The sequence below is a fragment of the Lytechinus variegatus genome, chromosome 4, assembly GCF_018143015.1.
Source record: "Lytechinus variegatus isolate NC3 chromosome 4, Lvar_3.0, whole genome shotgun sequence".
Classification (NCBI taxonomy): Eukaryota; Metazoa; Echinodermata; class Echinoidea; order Temnopleuroida; family Toxopneustidae; genus Lytechinus; species Lytechinus variegatus.
Genome location: NC_054743.1, coordinates 56,622,590 through 56,646,789, shown reverse-complemented (window position 1 = coordinate 56,646,789; position 24,200 = coordinate 56,622,590). Strand labels below are relative to the sequence as shown.

General features: G+C 35.7%; 1 protein-coding gene across 1 annotated transcript; it reads left to right on the top strand.

Moving 5' to 3' along the window:
• Positions 1-2,792: 2,792 nt before the first annotated feature.
• On the top strand, positions 2,793-23,909 carry LOC121414376. Its single transcript, XM_041607532.1, has 5 exons — positions 2,793-3,102; positions 18,809-19,549; positions 20,391-20,554; positions 21,074-21,339; positions 22,089-23,909. Exons 2-5 carry the CDS (start codon positions 18,824-18,826, stop codon positions 23,693-23,695), a joined length of 2,763 nt encoding a protein of 920 aa, XP_041463466.1. The 5' UTR covers positions 2,793-3,102; positions 18,809-18,823; the 3' UTR covers positions 23,696-23,909.
• The last annotated feature ends 291 nt before the right edge of the window (positions 23,910-24,200 follow it).

Genomic DNA, 24,200 nt, shown 5'->3' with positions numbered 1-24,200 from the left:
ATTTTTTTCACACAGTAACTTAGAAACTTAGAAACGCTTGTAACAGTACTCAATAATGAATTGAATAAATTGTCCATGTGGTTTAAATCAAATAAACTCTCCTTAAACATTAACAAAACAAATTTCATGTACTTTAAACACATCAATTCTAAGCATATATTTCGTGGCTCCATTAACATTGATAACATCCATCTTGCTGAAAAACAAGAAACGAAATTCTTAGGTGTATTCATTGACTCTAATTTAACTTGGAATAGCCACATTCGTTATATTAGCACACTTGTTGCCAGAGGTATTGGCATACTATTCAAACTGAAATATTGTCTTTCCCAAAGATCGCTATTTATGCTTTACAATTCTTTTATTTTGTCACATATATCATATTGCAACATATTGTGGGGCAATTGCAACAAAACCAAAATAGACTCAATTCTACGCCTCCAAAAGAAAGCACTCCGCATTTGCTCTCACTCGCAATTTTTAGCACATACTGATCCAATTTTTCGGAACCTGAAAACATTAAAAATTCATGACATTCATACTTTCCAAACTGCCATTTTTATGTACAAGTTTTCAACTAAATCTATACCTACACCCTTTCAAGATATTTTTGTTTACAACAGCAACATTCATTCATATCCTACACGCCACTCATCCAACATCCACCTCACAAACCCGATAACAATATTCGCACATAAAACGATCAGACATCACGGCCCAGACATCTGGAATGATTTGCCCAATGATATAAAACTCACTGCATCTATCTTTTCTTTTAAAGCTTCATTGAAAAAATATCTTTTATCGAAGTATTCTTAGTATCACACCTGCACGTTCACCCACTTGCACACACACGCACTCTTCATTTCTTCTTTTTTCTTCTTTCTCCTTTTCTAATGATTTGTGACGTAACATTTTCTTCCAGACCCGGACCAGTATAAAATATTAGGTTTCCATGTAGCGCTCTTCCCCCTTTGGCTGCTATTGCTCAAGCATTTTTTTTGCTTATATAGTGTGCCACTGCATTTGCTTTTTTTTTTCATTACTTTGTCTTATCCTTATTGTATTCATGTCTAAAATTTTGTTTATACTATTATAAATCTGTCACATTACAATGTACTTTTATGTCATATTACGATTATGTTTTATGTATTGTAAAATTTATTTTGACTTTACAATAAATGCAGAAACTCCTGCAAAAAAAAAAAATTAATCACCAAGTTTTATTCAGTAAGGAACGGCAGAGATTCTGATGCAATTTCATCTCGAATTTTATTCCTCTGAATTGCCATCATTTTTGATGACTTAAAATCTTAAATTGCCAATTGATTACTTCTGACTGATCATATATCTGTTTCTCTAGGTCTTTCAGCGTTGAATTTTCTAAATCTATGTCAATTTCAAGCACTATAAATTTCATTTTTATATAACCTCCGCTATGCAGATGACACAGTCCTTTTGGCTGAATGCAAAGAAGACTGATATGCAGTCACTTGTAATCAATGATAGAAATGAACAATTAGACCAGAAAAGAAACATTTAGAACACAAAAACGGAATGTCCTAATACATATATCTTTATAAAGGGAAAGGTGATGAAAAAAGTCAATAGTTTTATTAACTTTGGTCAGAAAATAACAGTGGATGACAAATTTGCACGAGAAATTAAAAGAAGGACCTGCCTTGGAAAGAACGCTTTCTCATCCACCGTATTATAAGCTGTATCAGTTAGCACACGATTATGCCTCAATAAATGCTACGTTCGGTCCATCTTCATATACGAATATTATGGAAAGAAAGGAAATTCGAAAGATGATGTCCCGAAACTCATGGATCTCACACGTAAAGAACGATTAATATTATTCAAGGAACACAAATTCTCACACAATGCCCATACCAGAAGACACGAAATTTGGCCATATAAAATAATAAAGGGTAAATTTGAGGGAACAGGGGGAGGGGCGAAAAGGAAAATCTGGCTTGGGACTATCGAGGAGATGACAGGCAAAAAGATATACGTATGTTGTGAGCTAGCGCTGGACAGAGAAAGATGGAAAACCATGACCTCCAACCTCTTTAAGGAGAAGGAACAGCAGTAAGGCACGGTAAGATTTTTAGATTCACTTTCTTCAGCAAGATTCGACAACTTTTAGCCTTCCTACTTCAGCTCTTGTATTTCCTATATTATCACTTGGAATACAATATTCCTTGTGTGGCATCTCAGTCACGCAATTATTCCCTGGTATAGGAGTGTTTTTTTCTAAGCTGAATTTTACCTATAGAAAGTCGCACTTTAACTTTTTAGATATATTAAGATAAATACGCGAAAAAACAACCGTAGAGGACCCTTTCAAAGAGCTTATCCTGTATAAATAAATTAAATGAATGAATTCACTGTCAACATATACACAACATAAACGCCCACAACACGACACCCTGAGGATCAGAAAACGAATTCCCCTTCCATGTATCAAGTCAACATATATCATTGGACAAGAACGTTAGACATTACTATGTATTATACAGTATTTTATTGTTCTCTCTTCTCCCCTTTCTCTAATTCCGTCCCCATTTTTTCTATTATTCCTATCGACAGTCATGTCAATGAAAAAATATTAATGAAAAGTAACTAATATAAACACAGACCCCCCCCCCCGCGTTGTCATGGTTGTGCGAACAATAGTACCCCAAACGATACTCCACCGTGCATTTGCACCAACGCTATCAAGCTGCATAAAACTTCGTCCCGCGTGATCGAACATAGATTCCAATGTCATATTTGTGTATAAACCTCCTTTATACAAATTACATACTTTGCTTGCGATGAAGTTCTTAGTCGGGTTTGACATTTTGCATTACATGAATTAAGTTGCAATACTTCACCAGGAACCGAATAGCAGGACTCTAAGGTTTTGTCCTAACTGTTATGATACCTCTGAGAGGACGGATACCAAGTGACGTCACCTACGCTTACACAGTCCTGTCTTGAATGTGCCTGGACGTGGAAGAGAAAGTGTAATCGAGTCATCATGGATGGTAATATGATGCACAATGATGGAAATTGAGATTGTTTTCATCGTTGATATTGGACAAACCTGTTAAGGTAAGCACATATCAAACGTCCATGACCACGCATATTCAATGTTGACCCAGACAAAAACGACACACGCCAGCTATTTGGCAGGGCAAATTATTTTGTTTTTGGAGCGTGCTTTAAATTTTCAACTTAAACATGTTAAATGGAGCACTAAGGGATGCTTTTGAACTTCTTCTCTCATCCTTCCCCTTTTAAAAAATCTCATCTTTATTTGGTTCTTTTCTTTTTTTTCATTCTTCGAATCCATTTCTCTCTCTCTCTGCTCTTATTTTTTCTCCTTCACAAGTCGTAAGTTTCTCTTGGCAGTACAGGAAGCGCCGTGGTGTAGCGGTTCTGAATCTCGCCTTGTCGTGTGTTCGAATCTTACCATGGCCTAGCGTCCTTAGGCAAGGCGTAAATCCACACTTTGTCATTCACATCCAGGTGCTAATTGGGTACCGGTAGGAAACAACCGTCATTGCGGTCGGTTAAGCAAGTGTTCGCCTAACTGATCCAGTACCCGGGTAATAATAATCGTGAAGATCATTTAACAGTCGTAGATTAAAAAGCGCTATATAAATGCCAATTATTATTATTATTACAGTTCAAATGAGTTCGGCTTACAGCACAAAAAAGAGGAGTCAGTGGTTACATATAAGGGCATATCAACATTCAACTTTTTCAACAGAAATGTTCCCAACAAAAAAAAAGACAGAAAGAGTGCGCTAAAAAACTTTATTGTAATCAAAGAAAATAATTATTAAATAATATCCAGTGTTCAGGAACGATTAAGGGTTAAGAATTGCTAGAGCATGATTCAAATTCCATTGATGGAGAGAATATAGCAATATAACTTCCTTCTGTGTATTCAGAAAATATACAAATAAAAAACAAAACCTGGCTTGTTTTTTACTATCTAAGCATGGCGTGGATAAAATTTATCTCTTTTAAAAATGAAGTACAATAAATTGTCGAATGTTCTATGGCTACATATGGAATAATGTAAGCATCTTATACAAATACAAACACTAATTTAAGAGATATTCTGAATCAAAAATCGTTCATTCTTCATGTAAATATCTTAGTTTCAGGATATTTTTGTGATGCAATACGTCGACCAGTTCATAGTCATAGACAGAAAATAGAGGTACTATTCTGTTCCTTTTGTATGGTATTGGGGATCTCGTCGTACAAACTTTCCTGTCATATCCTGGAAGTTCCGAATACTTTCTAATGTTTCTTTCTACAAGATTAGATGATTTTTTTTGCTACGAAAAAAATGTTTGCTGTATACACATGAGCATGTTCATGTATACACAACAAACTTGTTTTCTTCCACTATTATCAGCATGAGATAATATCGACCATTTGCGTCAGAAATCATTCATGTTTTACCTCATAAAACCAATCCCCATTGAAATCCAGGATACCTTCAACGCACAGTGATCCACGTGAAAATCAAGTCTTTCATTTAGCCTCTCCAAAATACTTTACTTTGGACACTATATTTGTTCTTTGGTTTTGAAAAAAAGATCGTTTATACCAAGTTTGGACTGGGTGATAATACCAGTCATTTTTTCACACGTTTGAATACTATCTCTGCTTAACAAGATAACCTGAATATAAGAGAGGCGATTGTATTGTTTTATTATATTTATCCAATTGGTAATAACGCGTAGAAAGAGTACAGTAATAATTTACAATATGGATGTACAGAATAACGAACAAATCATTTTACGAACACATTCATGATATTGTGTGCAATCAAAATCAAATTTCCACACTTTGTGACACTATCTGACTGTGTTCTGTTCATTAAAGGTTTTATTTTCATTCATTATATCGTTTGAAGTATTGAAAATACAACACCCAAAACTTTTCCACAACATAATCATCTTGTTTTTACAAAAGGCCTATTGATATTCGTGTTATATTATTTGATTAAAGCTAACTCACATCCTGTCTCGTTTCGATATCATTACATGTAATCTATATATCGATATTTTGTCACCATATGAATAATTAAGTTTTCATGATGAAATGGTCACTTGCATGACGACAGACTAAAGACCTTGTAGACGGGTCAATATATGGTTTTACCCAGAACAAATGGCAACAAATGATATTTCAACGTTTTTTTTAATACTTGACCTTCTTAATAGGAATAACATACTAAAAATCTACCTAAATTCGCATTTGGGAAATTAGCTATTTTCAAGATGGCGTCCAAGATGGCCGCCATTCACTGAAAATGGATATAGCTCATTCATTATCCACTCTAGAATCCTATTTGGGTTCATATTCTATGGTCCAGTGGGTAAACGAATTTGATACAAGTTGAGTGAATACTAGCACTCCTGGATACCAGGAAATCCAAGATGGCGAACAAAATGGGTGCAGGAGGCTAAACCAAAAAAAAAAATCATTTATTAATTACTAAGTGGCTTTAATTTGGTTTTTATTCAATGGTTTTGACGGTGAAGTAGTATATCAGTACAAGTTACAAAGACAGCCAGTGGTCTGATGTGTCTAAATATCCAAGATGGCTTCCAAAAATGGAGTTTAAAAATGCTGTTGATAATCAATATGGACATTTCATTTCATGTTCATTTCATATCTTCCTGGGACATAATGATTTTGTTGTCTATACTGTGTTTTCAAAGGTCAGTTAAGACATTGGGACAATTTACAAGGACAGTCAGTGGTTCAGTATGTTAAAAATCTAAATTCAAAGCAAATTAGATGAATTGTGGATTTTCAGTCTACGGCAGTCATTTTGGGCGCAATCTTGGATTTGCCAGATACACGGGGGGGGGGGGTGCTTATAATTCACTTTAGCCTGTATCAGAATTTTCGTTTACCCATGGATTATGAACCAAAATAGGATTCTAGGGTGGATAATGAGCCAGTTGCATCCATTTCCAATGAATGGCGGCCATCTCGGACGGCATCTTGAAAATAACCACTTTCCCAGATGTGGATTTTCGTAGATTTTTAGTATGTTATTCCTGAGGTCAATTAGTACATACACAAAAAAAACGTCAAAAAATCATTTGTTGCAATTAGTTCCGGGTATTTTTGGCCGTAAATTGACCCGTCTACCCGTTCTGATAGATTGGCCCTTTTTTGCTAATCTTTATATTTTTTTACCATGTTTCATCCAAAAATGATTCTGATAAGGAATCAATATTCGTTAGACTTTCCAATCGCCATTTATTGAGCATTATGAACCTATATATTTTTTACAGTTATGGTTTTAAAACTTACTGAAAATATCCAGGCACTTTTTGTTGTTTCCTTTGCCATTTTGGGTACGCCATACCTTACTGCACTCTAGTTTGTTGTGTTAGTACGGGGCAAATCATAAATTATTGGCCAGACAAATTTATTCGATGTGATACATAGATAGAATATAAATGATAGATGAACGAATCAAGCACATCACACATTTCACTTATTTTAGGTTTCAAAGTAAAATCATATAGCAATGATAAAGAATCGTCAGATTTTAGTTCAAACAGTAAAATAAAATATAAGCAATTAGTTCTTAAACCTTGAAGAGTACATTTCACTTTTGCAATGTATTTCCTGATGATATTGGTATTTATTTAGGAGGGGAAAATAATGTTTACAAAAATACTGTAATAAAACCCCGATTTCGAGAAATACAAATTAATGACGTGGACAAGAATTTGGACAAGGCGCAACTATACCAACTCACATTTGTGAATGTATTAAATGTAATGATTCATAACCATTCTGTCATACCAAGATTGCCAACGATAATAATAATAATAATGATAATAATAATACATATAATTTATATAGCGTCTTTTCCATTTTGATTAAATGCTCAAGGCGCTTAAAAGAGTAAGACATAAGTGTAGAGAATTAAGAGAAGTACAAAAAAGGGCAAATTAAAAAAATGAGGGATTCAAACCTAGTACCTGCTGGTGAACAAAAGCGATTTTAGGTTGCCCTTAAAGGATGTTGCAGAGTTTGAGTTATTCAGCTCCTGTGGTAGTGAATTCCACAGGGCTGGTCCGGCATGAGCAAAGGCTCGATCGCCCCAGGATTTTTTAGATAGTGGGATATGCAAGAGACTAGACTGGGATGATCGCAGTGTGCGTGCAGGTTGATAGTGGTGTATAAGAGATTTGTTGTAATCGGGTGCAGATCCATTGATGATATGATGAACCAAAAGTAGAATTTTGAAAACTGCGCGATCATTTATGGGCAACCAATGGAGGTCTTTAAGAACAGGAGTGATGTGATCGCGTTTATTTGACAGAGAAACAATGCGAGCTGCTGAATTCTGAAGTGTTTGAAGTCGGGTAATTTTGGAGTTAGGTATATTAAAGAGAAGACTAACTATTACTGAAATCAAGACGTGAGGAAATGAGTGGGTGCATAAGTTTCTCTGTGATAATGTTTATATTAATAGTAGTAGTCAATTTTAGGGTAATGATTGCCGTCATAATTATCACTAATACTGCAAGTGCTATTCATACTACGAGTTTTAGGGTTTGTTAAGAATCATCCGCGTTTGCAGAGCGGGGATGAAAGGGGGGGGGGGGGGTTACCGCACCATTGCGAGAAAAACCGGGGGAGATTTTCTCGAAAGGGTGGGTTGAGGGAAGAGAGTCAAATTAACGCACCCTCTCCGGACAACCGGGGAGCTTTTCACAAAAGGCGATTAGCACTCCAAACCAGTTCGTTCTATGACAATTATTCATTTACCAATAACAACAGTTTATTTTAGTATATTATTAGCAAAGGCGTACAGATAGAAAGGGGGAGGGGCTGCCTACCACCCTACTTAATTTCTCACGACCAATAAAAAAGGGGGAAAAGGAGAGAGAGAGAGATGGAGAGGGCATTTGACATTTCGACAAAAATCTGATAGAAAATTGGATGTTCAAACGCATTAACCTTAAAAAATCTTCACGTTCATAACTTAAATGAAAGAGGAAGTTTTGTGCGAGTACCTTCCTCTTTGTTTGTTTCGGATGAGTTTGGTTTTCCCCATTGTGGATTTCTGAAAAAAAGAGCTTGTTCTCGCTCTCGTGTCATGGACTTTGCAGCAACAGTTGCACGTTTGGTAAGAAAAAAACATACTTAGCAAATAGCAGAAAAAAGGGTTATTGTTTTGTACAAGAATCGAACTTTGCAAACCCCGATAAATATTGCATGAAACATATCCTAAAAGAGTACTGTATCAAAGATAGCAAATAAAGATCAGTAGTATATTCAAAGGAAAACAAAACTATGTGCTCACAGAACGGAATTTTGTATTGGGAACGACGGTCGCAAGTCATTTGTGACTAGCCCTTCCAAAGTCAACAAGTCCTTAGGCATGTTAGGTAAACAAACCCATTTGGTTCTGCTCTAGTCCTTAACAATGCGATTTTTGCATACATATTAATTTACGCAGGTCCTTCTCCCACACCCTTCCCCGCTCGGTCGCTTTGCTCCCACGCCGATCAACCCCCAATCATCATAAGAAATCGACTCCTATGGTCGAAATAGTATGAATGTTAACATACATTCTTCACAATGTTGGTAAATGATATAATGTATTTAAGGACAGGATTTTATTTGCAATCAGAATAATCAATAAATTCCTTGAGATGGTAACACATTGAAAGTTGAAGATCACCCTTTTTCATGTAAATTTGAAGTAAAAAAAATCGAAGTTCCTAAGTATGTGTGTTGGTTTCAAACACCTTACACTCAATTAGTAGCATGTAGCATTAAAATTGAAATACTGATGTTGCCAATTTGAGTTACATAATATACATGTCGATTTAACCCTTAAACAAAATAAAATAATTTATTTTCTAAAGGTGTTTAGTCAGCCTGTTCGTACAGCTACAACTTAAAGTCTTGTAAATCTAACATGCCTAAAAAAATGACGTTTGAATAAGATTGAATAAATAATCATTCTTTCAACAACAGCAACAACTTCAGCCACGTTCCCTTTTAACCAACATAGTACTAAAGAGTTTCGTATTCCCTATTGTGCCAGATATTATGAACACTTTTTAAATAGTAAAACATTTTACACAACCTGTACTGTGTCGCTTTTTACCCAACAACAACAACAGCCATGTTCCCATTTTACCCAACATAAATACTTAAAATGTTACATTCCTCGTTGTGTAAAATGTATTCTGCACATTTGTTGAGTAAAATACTACGCATTTATTGTGAAATAGTTTACTCAACCTGTGTAGTGCCGTGTTTTACCCTTCAATTTATGATATTCTAACGTGATAATTTGACATTCTAAGCGTTTTTGTACCCAAGGTCAAAATGAGTACCTTACTTAACAAACTTAACAAACAAGCACCCAAAAATATGATTTTCTAACCTAAAATATACTTTGTTTTACTTCACATAGGGTATTACATTTTGAAAAAGGGCACATTTCATGTTTCATTCTAAACAAAGAGAGTTTGCTGTCATGCCTGACGCTAGACATCTTTGAAGTTGTGAAAGTTTTAATGAGGGAACCATTTAACTAAATCTGGTCTGGATTTTATATTAGATTATTACAGTCGCTTTTATCAGCAACAGGATTCATACTGATATCGTCTAAATTGATATTTTCAAGCTGAAAAGAAAATAGTTCGTCCGGTAATGAAGAGTATCCCAGGTTCAACGGGATCTGCCCAAAACCCTTGTGGGTCAGAGTCGGGTGCTGCAGAATCCAACATACCGAGTGATAGAGATGCTGGGCACTCAACTGAGTCACGAGCATCAGAGAAAGGAATTCAGACTAGTTGAAATCTTCTTCAGAAATTGTTGAAGCTGCTTGTGCCGAGGAGACTCGTAAAAGGCTCGTGGATGCTATTGTTAACGTGATAGTAGACAATATTACGCAATCAGACTACGACGCTGTTAAATTGGATCTTGAACATCAAAAGGGCGAAATAACATCTCCGAGGAAAAAGGTCAATGAACTTAGGAAAGAATTCACGAGTCTAATAATCTTTAAGTGAAATCCAGAAACAAAATAGTCGTCGAAGCTGTCTCCGTTTCCACGGCATTCCAGAGAAGGAAAACGAAAACACAGACGAAGCCATACGACAAGGGGTCAATGAGAAGCTGGGTATCAATCTAACATCAACCGATATTGATCCGAGTCATCGTCTCACATCGCGATCAGGAATGTCAGAAGGTGCCAAGCCTCGAGTCTTTATCATGAAGTTCGATCGTAATAACGTCAGGAAAATGATCTACAGTAACAGAGGAAATGAACTAGGATTTTCATCCATGAAAACCTTACAAGACATCGTCAGTCCCTCGTCAGTGCTGCTAACAAATCTGATATGATATCGAAGGTATACACAACTGATGGTAGAGTCAAAGCCCATCTAAAGTCAACACAAAGATGGGTAACTATCACTTCTGAAAACCAATGAATAGAAAAACTGTAGACTCATGAAAACTACACTAGTATGAACGCAACGCTCAGATTATGAACCTAGCTGTCCCATGCATTTTTTTTGTAATAAGTCCGTTAAAAAAGCAATCAGAAAGCTATCCTTTGTGTTAAATGTTCAAATTGATCTCATTTGAAATGTTGAAATGATTCAGATAATATTTTCATTTTTGTAGTAAGTGTTTAATGAATGAACTTCCTTTTACGTTGAAAACTCACCTCAAAAAGATACGAATGTACCTCTAACAAGAGATTCCCAAGATAGTTCTAACGTGAACTCAAAATTTCAAAAACATAAATTCCGAACAGAAAGAAGAATCAAAATATCCCACCTTAATGCTCACAGTTTAAGAAATAAAAAGGATAAAATAGAGTTGTTTTTAGAATTTAATCCATATGATATTTTTTCAATGTCTGAAACCTGGTTGGACAATGATTTTCCCCCTGGAAGCTTACACATAAATGGATATAACTTAGAAAGAAAACGATAGAATTTGTGGAGCTGGTGGTGGTGTTGGCTGCTATATTACATGTTAATCAAATATTACACACAAAATGAGAAATGTACTTGAAAATATTTCTTTGGAATTAATGTGGATAGAAATCCAAATAAGCAACCAGAAATCATACCTACTACATGTAGGTATTGTGTATTGTTCTCCCAAGGCAACAATAGATGTGTTTGAAGAATTAGAATATAACATTGAAAACATTTGTAATATAAGTAATAAAATACTAATCACACGAGACATGAATTGTAATATGTTAACAAACAACCTCTTGTTTCGGAAAAATCACATACTTGTGTTACTCTCTTCAGTTTAGACAAGTGATCACAAAGCCAACTTGCATTACTCCATACAGTGAAACACTCTTGATCTTTTTCTTATATCTGATAGCCTGGGTACATTGCCGTTTGGTGTTCAATCGTTCGGTATAAGCAATCATTCCTTGATATAAATTCATATAAATCTCAAAGAAAAGAAATTGGAATCCTATCCAAAGATAACCATTATGAGATATTTTCGTAACTATGATACAGAAAACTTCAAAGGTGACCTTACTTTATTAAACTGGGATAAACTATTTTAAAGGAGACACTCGAAGAATCCAAAGTATTTTATAATGCCTTTTTGTGGTCATCATTGTAAAGGGGAAGTATTACTAATCAGATATATAACTTCACTTTTCAAAATAGTCATTAGAGTTTGCAGAAATCAGCTCTCAAAAATGATTTATTTTCATGCCATATTTCTGCCTTCCATCGGTCCTCTTGCGAGCTCCAGCTGAGTGACGTCACACAATGAGCGTGAGCAGCTTAGCTGACAGCAGCCCATTGAAGACGATCTTTCCAATCAGCGTTTTTTGCTCTTAGAATTGTTTATTCCTCACAAGATTGGTCTTGTTATATAGATAAAAGTTTGAATTACTGAACAGTGAAATAAAGTGCACATTTAACGTATTTTGGTAACCGATATTTAGCTTAGAAAAAATGATTTTTTTTCAAGAAATATATTTGAATAAACAAAGCATATTTTCACTTAGAAATCACACTTGCGACAAATTGATATTATAATCAATATAAAGCATAGACATTCTTCGTCACGACTAAAAAAAATTATGAAATTTCATTACGTAACAAAGTCAGGAACCACAAAATAACATGGCAATATCCATCGCGAAATGATTGAAATTGCAGTTGAATTGCCGAAACATGATTAGCCCACAGCGGCGAGCGGACTTTGTTTCATATATCTTAAAAGCCCACTTTAATGTAGGGAATGGTCTGTGGCCAAACGTGTTGGCCATCGTTTTGTCGTGTGCGAGGACCCTGGTTCAAAACTCGGATTAAAATGGGTATTTCTTTTTATTCCTTCTCGTCCCTACCCAGCTTTTTTTTCTTGTGAAATCCCATTCAGACCTGTATTTATCAAATCTTATTTAATTGCTGCTTTTGATTTTCAAGTTCTTGATTAGATTCTACTCTTATTTGGGATGGGAGGGGTACAGGATGAGTTAAAAGTCAAGTCCACATCAACTAAAAATTATTTGAATAGAGTAATTTCCCTTGCTGTTTTTACTCAAAACAGTCACAAAACAATGATATGCAAATTAGTGTTGTCACTCACATCACATTCGTTTCTAATTTTTTTGTGGCATTTTGTTTTTTAATTCTTTGCAGATTTGAGTATAGGCATTTCTTCATCCGAACACAATAGGTTACATTTACGGAACTGTAACTCTAAATGTTATTTGGAGGAATTAAAATCCCTCTGAAAATTTTTCAGAAAATAAATAGAAAATTAAATATCAAATCTACATGTCATGTAAATATATCAAACAACAAAATACAAAAGAACCTAGTGCGTGTGACATAACGGTTAGTGTAATTTGCACATCGACACAAATGAACATATCATCGTTTTATAAATTAGGCAAAATTTGTCAATGTTAGAGTAGTAATTATATAAATTTGAATCAAAGTTTTTATGAAATTTCCTGCAATATCTTATTTTTCTTTAAATTCAAATGAATTTTTGATTGTGTGGACTTCTCCTTTACTCTTAATGTAGGGAATGCATAGCAATATTGATCCAGAAACAAAATTGTCTTAAAATATGCAAATCTGTAATTGGGCACATGTTCACTTTTCTTTCATCCAGGCCACTTCCTCACACCCACCAGGCTTACAGTCTTAGAACAAAAAAAATGATGAACCATCACACAACAGCACACAACATTCAGTGCTTCACAATAAATATTTCACTTCTGTTCATACATGTACATGCAATAAATATTGTGGAAAACAAATAACAGGCGTACCCATATTCAAATACCGTTTAAAAGGACAAATATATTATACCTTTCGAGAAAATTCAGCACGTTAGATATCTGATAACAAAACACAAATATGGGGCACTGCAAGAAACTTATGTTCCATTGCAAATCAAGCGTAAGTTTTAAATTCAAATTCAAGCGTAATAAGGTCGAGTTGCAATAGCAGTTCAACTACATGTACATGTTTGTCTTTAATCAAAGGACTTACCCTTGATTTGGGACGTGTGATTGATTAGAAAATTTCTTGCAAAATGCCCTAATAACATTGAAATTGTTTTTTTCGTTTTAAGTTGTGTGTTCTTATTTTCGACAAGCTGTATTCCTGTCCAAGTCAATTTTTTTAGTTCTCTCCAAAACTGTGCTCAAAATCGTTTCCAAGATCGATAAAGATAAATTTTCTGTTGCATCATTATCAGTCCAAAACTTGCACCGTAGCTCCTGGAAAGAGTAAAGAAAAAATGGCGATATCCAAATCAGTAAGAGGACATGATGGAATCTCCCAGATTGAAGTAGCGAGCAGAGACCAGAAGTCACCAGAGTCAGCAAGTGTGCAGATCTGTGTGTAGAAGAGAGAAAAAAATAAAGAAATAATTTAAATAATCAAATCAAAGTATGAATTTCATTATCTTGATGATTGACGACGTGCGGTGGCATGTAATTCCCGGTCAACAACAAATAATAGGTTTAGACACCTGAAAAATTCCACTCAGAACACTGGTGCTCTACCTCAACGCTCAAGTGATGTTTGTGTATAGGCCCCACTCTACTTACCGCTTAGCGGTAGTGAATCACTTGAGGTACGGTACTCTGTGTCATTACAAAGAGTGCATTTATCTTCATTGTTTTATGTTGAAGGCACTACGCATTCATATGTAGAAGCACTCTAATCAGAAAGATACACCAGACTCTAGTTTTGGCCAGGAATCAGCATGATCAGGGTAACCACTGCTGAAAATTTGTCTTGCTTCATGACATCGGCATTATGGCGATATAATTCTGTGTATCTGGATGTATACGATACAGGGCCCTCCTGAGCATAAACGCATTGGGTACTAGACCTGCGTATAATAAAAACTTAAACATTTGGCCTTATCGTGAAAACATTCGGCCTTATCGTGAAATTTGGTGTTTGTGCGCTCGTTGTGTACAAAGTCAATGGGAGTGGATCACCGCCGTTGACGAAATAAACGGCAGTGAATGGACTGGTGACAAAAACTACGATAATGCCAAACATTCCTCTGAAACAGCATATTTTCAGCCATGGTCCATGCCAGTGCTCATGCTCCTAAATAATTTAATCGCCTGAGTCCTGACCAGTTTATTTAGAAATCTGACTGAAGTCTTTGTGAAGAAAAATCTGCTGGAATTGTGCAAAAACATTATTTCTAAAATAAAGACTTTTTAATTTTAATAGTAGTCATGCCAAAATGCATGATTCTAAAATTATATCAGATCTGTATCTGTCATCTGACCTGAATGCATCGTCAGAACAAGTACAGACTACAGTTTCCAAACATGCTTACCTTGACTTTTGACTGGATCAAACAGTGCAGCGTAACCTGCATCGGCAGCAAGTGAATGGGACCGTACAGCTTGGTGGAATCAGAGCAACACAACGAAGACTGTCGAGTGGACAAAATCAGTCTTTCCAGTTCATAATTCAATAAAAATGGATAAAGTAACACAGTTCTGGTTCTCTTATAGTCTGTAGATGTCGAAATCGGATATCACAACACATATGAAGAAAACGGTCAATTCGAAGAAAAATAGAGACCAGGAAGGTGTATCAGTGTATTATGCACAGAGAGATAGTGTGTAGTCGATCATGTGACGTCATTATTCTCGACTGTTTTCGATCGCGTGAATGTCTGCCTGGGGGCGGCTGGGGGGCTGAGAAGGGTCTCTATTAATTTCATTTCTTGCATTTCCACAACATCTGTAAGACTTTTTAGTGACATATTTGTGTATAAAAAGACAAGACCTTTCCATTCATATATAATTTGTCTATAATCATCACTTTCGTGAATTTTCTTTGTGTGTATCCTTTAAGACAAAGAAAACGTTAATATGTGGTTAACTTTTAATAATAAGTTCATTGAACTGGGTGACAAACACGCGCTTTATATTAGTATGAGAAAAAAAAATAATCATGCTCCATGTATTGAAAGAGCTTAAAATTATTGATACGACTAAAGTTTATGGTCTTGATGACCTACAGCATCGATTAATCAAAGATGCTGCAGATTTTATTGCAGGACCTCTAACCTACATATTTTTTTTTTTTTTACTTAGAACTGCTTGTGTTCCAATTGATTTTAAATCAGCCAAAATAATACCAATACATAAAAGTTGTGATACGTCACAACCAATGAACTACAGAGCTATATCTATTCTGTCTGTATTTTTTTTTTGGTAAATTCTAGAGAAGGGAATTCATAAACAGTTGTATAAATATTTAAACGACCATTCATTGCTTACTGATAATCGATCGGGATTTCGACCATTTCATTCCACAAATTCTTGCCTCCTTGACATCACTGAATATATTTTACAAAATATGAGCTCTGGCTTCCTAACGGGCGATGTATTTGTAGACCTTCGGAAAGCTTTCGATGTGATTCTGCGTGATAAACTAAAAAAAAATTGTTATTGTATGGTATACAATGCACTGAATATAACTGGCTCCAATCCTATTTAACAAATAGAATACAACGTGTCATCGTACATATTGATGCACTTATAAGCAAACTCTCTCGTTTCGCTGCATGTATACGTCGAATTAAGATTTATCTAACACAGAAAACAGTAACTGATATTATTCTGTTTGTACCACACCTTGATTATTGCAGTATTATTTGCGAAACCTCAACGAAGCATAACATTACCAAACTACAACGAGTTCAAAATAGATACGCTAGAATGATTTTGAACATGTTGAATGTCGATAGATATACACCAACTAAGACTCTGTTACATACCCTAAACTAGCAATCCGTCCAACAACGTTTTCAATTGAATTACTGTACAATGATGTAAAAGATAATTAATAACCTTGTACCAGTGTATCTAACAAGACTCGTTTCCTATAGACCAATTAATTACTCTACAAGATATAATGCAACCGATCCTTTCATGTCCCAAAACCTTGAACAGTATATGAAATCAACTTTTTCTTATCAAGCAATCGTCATTTTTAATACCCTTCCTTTAAAGATACAAACTTGTGGATCATTTGTTATTTTTAAGAAGCATTGTATACAACTAAGTTTATAATTTTAGTTCATTTTTAAAAGTAAACTAAAAACATTTTAACTGAATCCTGATAACATAATCTTACGTTATATAGTGGCCCTTTATTGGGGTTTGGGATGGGGAGGGATTTTTTCTTTAAATGTTTTATTGTAATCTATGTTTATATATGTTTACCTGTTTAAAATTTTTATTTGATTTTAATAAAAAAATCAAGGATAAGACCCACATAATGACGTTTACTGGCAGCTGCTAGTATTTGTCTTCATCCGCCACTGATTTTATTGTATTACTCTATTTTCAAGTATTTATATTTATTATGCTGGTGTTATTTGTTGCTGTTTTCTGGTTTTATAGTTCTCTGTATGTTGTATGTAAAGCTTTACTCTTTTTACATTCTATATCACTATGATATGTTTGTATTTTAACAGGGCTCTCTTGTGAAGCAGCTTTGTACTGAAGAGACCACCCGGGGTAAATAAAACAAAATAAATAAATAAAATGAATAAATAAGCAAAGGGCATTTTCCATTTTGAAAAGGACATTTTTTCCTACGAGGATTTTTTTTTTTTTTTTTGGGGGGGGGCACGTGCCCCTCCCTGCTCCTACGATTCCACCGCCCCTGCATTAGACGAGATAAAAGTAGACCATGTGACGAGTGGGCGAGTTGGCAATTGATGAATAGGATAAAAGATAAACAATATCAAGAGTAAATCCATGATATACCTGTATGCGCATGGACGTGCATCATGTATGTGTGAGGATGTTGATATACGTATCTGTTTACATGAATTGTACTGTTCAACGTTTAAATTGATCATCTATTGACCAATACACATATCGATAAACAAAACTAATCGATTTGCCAAGTTGCTAATAAGTGAAATAGAGGAGGTACACTGTTTGACTAAGTATATGCAATGCTATAATGAAATGCCTATTTCGCTTTTTCAAATTGATAAAATTGAGCATAAACAAATTGGCACGCAAACGCGGAAACCGAATTATCCATTGCTTGACATCGGCGAATGGCAGTTGTTTGATCACAGTGATTCACTAAAGTTAGTGTCAATCCAATCTATAGGAGTCCATTCAAGGTTAATAATTATGACTGATGTACACCGGAAAGGCTCTGTCTTTTCCTCATTGATGTTGCATGTCATGGTCTTTGCCTCTGACATTTTGCCCTTGCTATTATTACCTCTGCTATTTTACGTCTGCCATTCTTACGTCTGCCATAACTACCTCTGCCATAACTACCTCTGCCATTTTTGCCTTTGCCATTTTTACCTCTGACACTTTTACCCCACCTTTGCCATTCTTACCTTTGCCATTATTACCCGGCACCCAGCATACCACCTTCTCCAATCAGTCTGTCAGATCAATCATCATACCTAACATGATATGTTCCGGAATTATATCATGCCGGAAAAGACGTGTCGTGACGTCATGTCATCATGTATGTTTGTGGAGTGCAACCCTTACAGTCACAAGCTATGTTAATACAAGCGTTGGGAATATGCCGTGGAACAAAAGGACCGCTTGATGAAAATGATAATACATTGCATGGTCAAATCATGAACATTTTATATGTACCACTTGTGGTGTTGAGGTTGATGGGTCGAAAGTCATCTAGGGGTCAAAGGTCAGGTATTTGTTCAACTTGGTATCCTCTCTTGATTTCTGCATCACTTATGTTACACTTGGTATAAACCATCCTTAAACAGGTGTGTGTTCACAGGGATGATAGGGTCAAAATATTACATTGCATATTTCATTGATTGCGAAATAAGACGAGACTCGTGGTTTGCGAACCACCTTGTTTTCGTTGGAATACGAATTTATCATTTATACAACCTCGAAAAAAAATAAATCAACAGATCAACAGGCTGATATTACTGCAGTTTAGCTTAAAACCTGGTCTAAGTCTGGGGTAAAACTATGCAAAGCTATTATCAATGTTTGAGTGCCAAAATGCGATGACAAAATGATCATATAGTTATGGATAATTGCGTCACATCTGTCTCCCACAGTGGAACCCCAACTTTAGACCATGGTTTGTGTTCAGAATTCTGACCGCTATATTCGTATTTGAAGAATATACTTTTAAAGTTTATCCCGATTGTTTTAGTGCATTAATAGATCGATGCGTCAACTGTACTATGTATCAATGTTACGTTCTCTGTTTTTGCCACGCAGTGTCCTGATGTCACCATGCCTGTGTCTCTCAGTGTCTGGCGTGTCAGGATCGGCACGTATCTCAGGAGGTATCGTCATGATCCAAAGACAGAAACTGAACAATCAAAAGCAAACGACAATGAAAATAGACATAATCCATCTTCCAATGTTTCTTCAAGAGGTGAAAAGAGCAAAATTGTTAGTAAGTCCTGTCAACAACCACCGTCTTCTTCTGTAGACCTGAAAACGGCCAAAAATGAATCTTCAAGTAACATAAAAAAGGTTGATGTTTGTTCGGAGAATCTGTCAACCTCGACCATTCCTGATTGTGACACCGCTAACGGATCTCCGTGTGATACCAGAAACCTCCGTAATATCACTCAACATGCTCAGCACGGATCTTTGAAGTGTGATGATGACCGCAATCTTTCAACCTGTTCAACAGAGAATGAATCCTTTTCTGTCTCTGATCCTACTGACATCAAGGCCCAAAAGCCTTGTGACCTTGACGAGTTGGACATGAGATATATAACCATTAATGGCACATCACCTGCTAGCCTCTGCAAATCAACTCAAATAAGTGAACCAGACCAACATGATGGCACATCGGAGTCATACTCACAGGTAGCTAGTTCTCAGGACGAGGGCAAGCATGACGAGAAAGAGACTTCAAGTCCTTTACCGTCGGGGATACTTGGCCTATTTTCGCCTAGTACTGATTTAGATACGTCTGGCAATGTTCAGCTCACATCGTGTACGAGGGTATGTATAATCCCTCTCTCTCTCTTTCTAAATATATATATATATATATTGAATTTTAAAAATTTGCATTATTCCGGTGAAACAGTTCTAGGCATGTCTTTATGAATATTCATTAGGTGGTCTGATGATGTCATATCCCCACTTGTTCTTTTGTACTTTATTATTACATGAATTTATGTTTATTCGATTTTTTTCTACCAAGAACTAAAACAATGGGATTAACAACTGATTAAGTGCATTCTTTATTTATTGCCACAAGTTATTTCCATTATAATGGAGACAATAATTTACACATGTATGAAACAAAGTGAAATATTTATTATATCATGTAATAAAATAAGAAAGGGGAAAGTGGAGATGAGACATCATCAGCCCACCTAATGAATATTCATTGCGATGTGCATATAACTGTTATCACAAAATATTGATAAACATAAAAATTCAATAACTTCGTTATTATTCCTGCTTATACATGTGTTGTAATAATTGTGAATAATTTACTTATTGTTGTATATATATGTTATGTTTATTCATAATGTGTAAAGCGCATAGATAACTAAACCAGTTATTATGCGCTTAATATAAAGTGTCCTCTATCATTATTATTATTTGTTCTATAATTGTAATGAAATTTTCAACATTTTGCTCTGTGAATTGTACTCTATTTATTTTCAGCCCGGACCCTCCCTTTATTGTTACCATGCTTTGATAATTTTGGTCATGTTAGGCATGTTAACACTGCATGAACAAAATAAGTCGGAAGGATATAAAACAGTGTGTACGATAATCTTTTTATTATTTTAAAGGTTTCTCTGCCACATATCCCTCTTTTTTGTTTTAGGAGATCGCAGGGTTTTATGGAGCACCAATCTCTCCAGTCAGTAGATCACGTTCAGCCAGCAGTGGATCAGATGAAACACAAAGGAATTCATTCTCTTCTGGTATGACCAACGTGCTCCTCCTGAGGTCCGGTGACGTGGAGCAAAATCCTGGTCCAAATACTGAGTAAAAAAAAATTGAAATAATTCATCATCATCATCATTACCATCATTATAATTATTATTATTAATATTATTACTATCATTATTATTATTATTATTATTAATCATCACTATACTATGTTATTGTACATCAATACGGCGTATTGCGTTATACCATTATAAGCACAGTAAGGGACGATCAAAATATTATGAAGTCTCTTTTGCCTTACGACTGGGTGTTGGACAAATCGCCGGTTCGCAATACTTTAATCATGTTAATGACGGTTGGAATCCAAGAGTATATCGACAGAGTACCGTATATCGGTTGACTATGTGTACACATGTCTCATTGAAAATGATAATTTGCCCAGTCTGCAGGGCCATTTATATCATATTTTCGTTCCAATTTCATTTCTGAGAAGTGCCAAGCCTAACAGTATTTGTGTGAAATACTTAACATTTAACGCAATATATAAAATTTCCCTTGAAAGTAATTGAAAGAACTTCTCTCTTAGCCTCTCTCGTGTGTTTGTACATGTTTTAGCCTTGGGAATCTAACTGAGTTTGAGCTTCATCTCCTTGCTGACGGTATGGATCCATCAGACTTCACGAAGGTTGGACTAGCTTTAGGATTCACTGAGGCTCAACTAAGTCGATTCAAGGAAGACAACATTGGAAACATAATGCAAACTACCTATAAGATGCTTTGTGAATGGCTGAAGAGAGTACGAGATAATGAGGCGAGGGAGGCACTGTCCAACAAGTTAAAAGACATCAATCTGGTACAGCTTGCCGACAGTGTAGAGAAAGGTAATTACCACCACTTTAATTACTCCTATGCAGAGAAAGGATACTGACGTTGATTTATGATACAGATTATTATGATTGTTATGCTGATGATCACAATAACGATAGGCAATAGTGAAAACGATGTAAGTAATAAAGTATAATTTTAGTATAAAAATAACTCGACTTATATAGCGCTTTTGCCTGAGGGTATAATAATAATAATAATAATAATAATATATATAATTATGCAACAAATGGTACAAAATATGGTTAGGACCATAAAAAACTGTTGATAGAGAATGACCCCCAAAACAACAGCATTGACAATATTTACAATTAGAAAAAAAATAATCGTATTAATCAGTTCATTCATATGAAAAATAGAAAAAATCTTACTAATGATTGCAAGACACCGAAGTTGTTCTTCAATCTGAGTCATAAGGTGCAAATATAAACCCAGGTGAGGTAAATGGGTACCGGTAGGAAGTAATTCTTTAAGAAGCTGTGTGCGCTATGAACGCCTATATAGGAGCGCCTTGAGCACCTAACAAGGTGGATATGTACGCAATATAAATATCCTATATTGTTATTATTATTATTATTATAAAAATGAAACTAAAAAAACATACCCAAAATAAAAAAAGATATTTCATAAAAATGAGATGAAAATATAAATATGGCACAAAACAAGATATCAAGACATTGAGTGACACTCATAAAGGAATGCATTCCTTTGTAATTGATATATTTTATTTTCTATTTCATTACAGGTAAGGCTGGAGATCACATACCATCAATGACGGAAGATGAATTCCAACGGGTCATCAAAGAGGTCAAGAAATATTCGGCCATTCACCACTGTCAAATTCAAGCCGATCCACTGAACAGCCGACTTATACTTGAATTTAAGCGGATTTTCACAAATCTGACGTTGATGGAGGAAGATAAGGGAACTGAGCATAAGACGCCGCTACTCTACGAAGACCTCCTCAAGACCAAGGTAAACGGAGTCTTTCCTCAACGCTTGTTGGTTGAAGGTGAAGGTGGTGTGGGGAAGACAACTCTCTGTGCAAAGATCGTTTGGGACTGGATTCATGGAGCAGGCTACCAAGATTTCCAACTTGTACTTCTCGTCCTTCTTCGTGAAGTAAAGGATAAGACTATTGGAGATATTATAAAGTCCTACCTCCCAGACGACAATATGGTTACAGCCATGCAGCTAAACAAGTATGTATTTTCCCATCAGATAGACGTCCTTCTCGTTCTGGACGGTTTTGACGAGTTTGCTGGCGATCTTGATAGCTGTTACCAAATCGCCCTTATCATCCTGAATCGGCTATTCAAGTCAGGGAAAGTACTAATCACATCAAGACGATGGAGATCAGATGAGATACGGAAGATTCAAGAGCTTAGAAAGCTTTATGCCTTCATTGCCGTGGAAGGTTTCTCTGATGAAAATCTATCTTCCTACGTCACCAAGTTCTTCCATCCAGACATAACTTCGGCTGAAGATTTGAATCGATTTATATCAAATAACGATGTAATCAGAGAGAACATGGCTCCATACCCCATATACACAGCTATGCTGTGTATCATGTGGAAAGATTTCGATGGCGAACGTCGCATAGCAATGTCGAAGTTACAAACATTTTCTCAGCTGATTGATGAGATGGTTCAATTCTTGGTCGATCATTATCTTTCAAAGCTCGGTCTGACGTCAAGAGACGAGGAATGGCATGTACAGCGTGCAGAAGTACTTCTCTATCTATCCAACATCGGTTGTCTTGCCTTCCAGGGGCTCATGGAAAGGCGATTAGTGTTCAGTGAACAAGAGTTTAAGAGCTGGCCAGGATGTATTAACACAGGTTGTCAAGTTGGAGTACTCACTAAACAAGCACCGATCCTTCAGAGGAGACAACAAAGATACAATAAACATCCCGCAGACTCATCCGTGCAGTTCCCCCATAAGCTGTTTCAGGAGTATCTATCAGGGATGTATCTGGCATCTCTTCATAACTCAAACAGAAGCGAATACTACAAGTTGGTGAAAGATATTATGAACAACATCTGGGAATTCAAGGAGCTTCTGTACTTCGCCTCGGCCCAGCAGAAGGAGGTCGGATTGGATATCGTGTCTCATCTCATAGTATCACGCGATGAAGACTTCATTGTTGACGTAGCATATGAGAGTCAAGACCAAACAGTGGCCAAAGCTGTGGCAGATCATCTATCGACTTCATCCAGGAACACATTTGAGATCAATGAGAGGATGCAGGCCCACACGGTATCAGGACATATCTTCATCATGTATCATCGGAAAGTGGTAAACAATTTACACAAAATGTATACACCCTGTGTATTCGAATATCTTATTTGAAAAAGTCTAAATATGTTTATTAATTTTCATTTTTCCCGCAATATTCAAAACAAACGAGACCAAAGAGTAATGCTCCTTAAAAACATGAAACATCCACCGAACATCACTCGGTCCAATTTCACTGTTATTTATTTTTATATCTGTCACAAAATACACCCCTTGTAGAGGAAATCAAATGACGCAAAAAAAATAATGTAATTTCAAATATTTGATAACATTTATTAGATAACTATTTAAAAACAAACAAAACGTAGGAGGGGAAAAATAATACAAAAAGTGTATATTCATGTATTTTGTATTGTTGTTCTTAAACGTACAAGAGTTAAGCCTCGGGTATGCAGATATGACTCAAATATATTAAGGGGCGGATCCAGCTTTTGCCAATGAAGGAGAAATTTACCCATGTTTTCCCCGATCGGCCGCTCAAAGTTGATTTTTATTTGCTTCTTTGAAGGGGTAGTCCTAACAGTCACTTGTTCGCTTTATTCTCACAAAACATGAATAA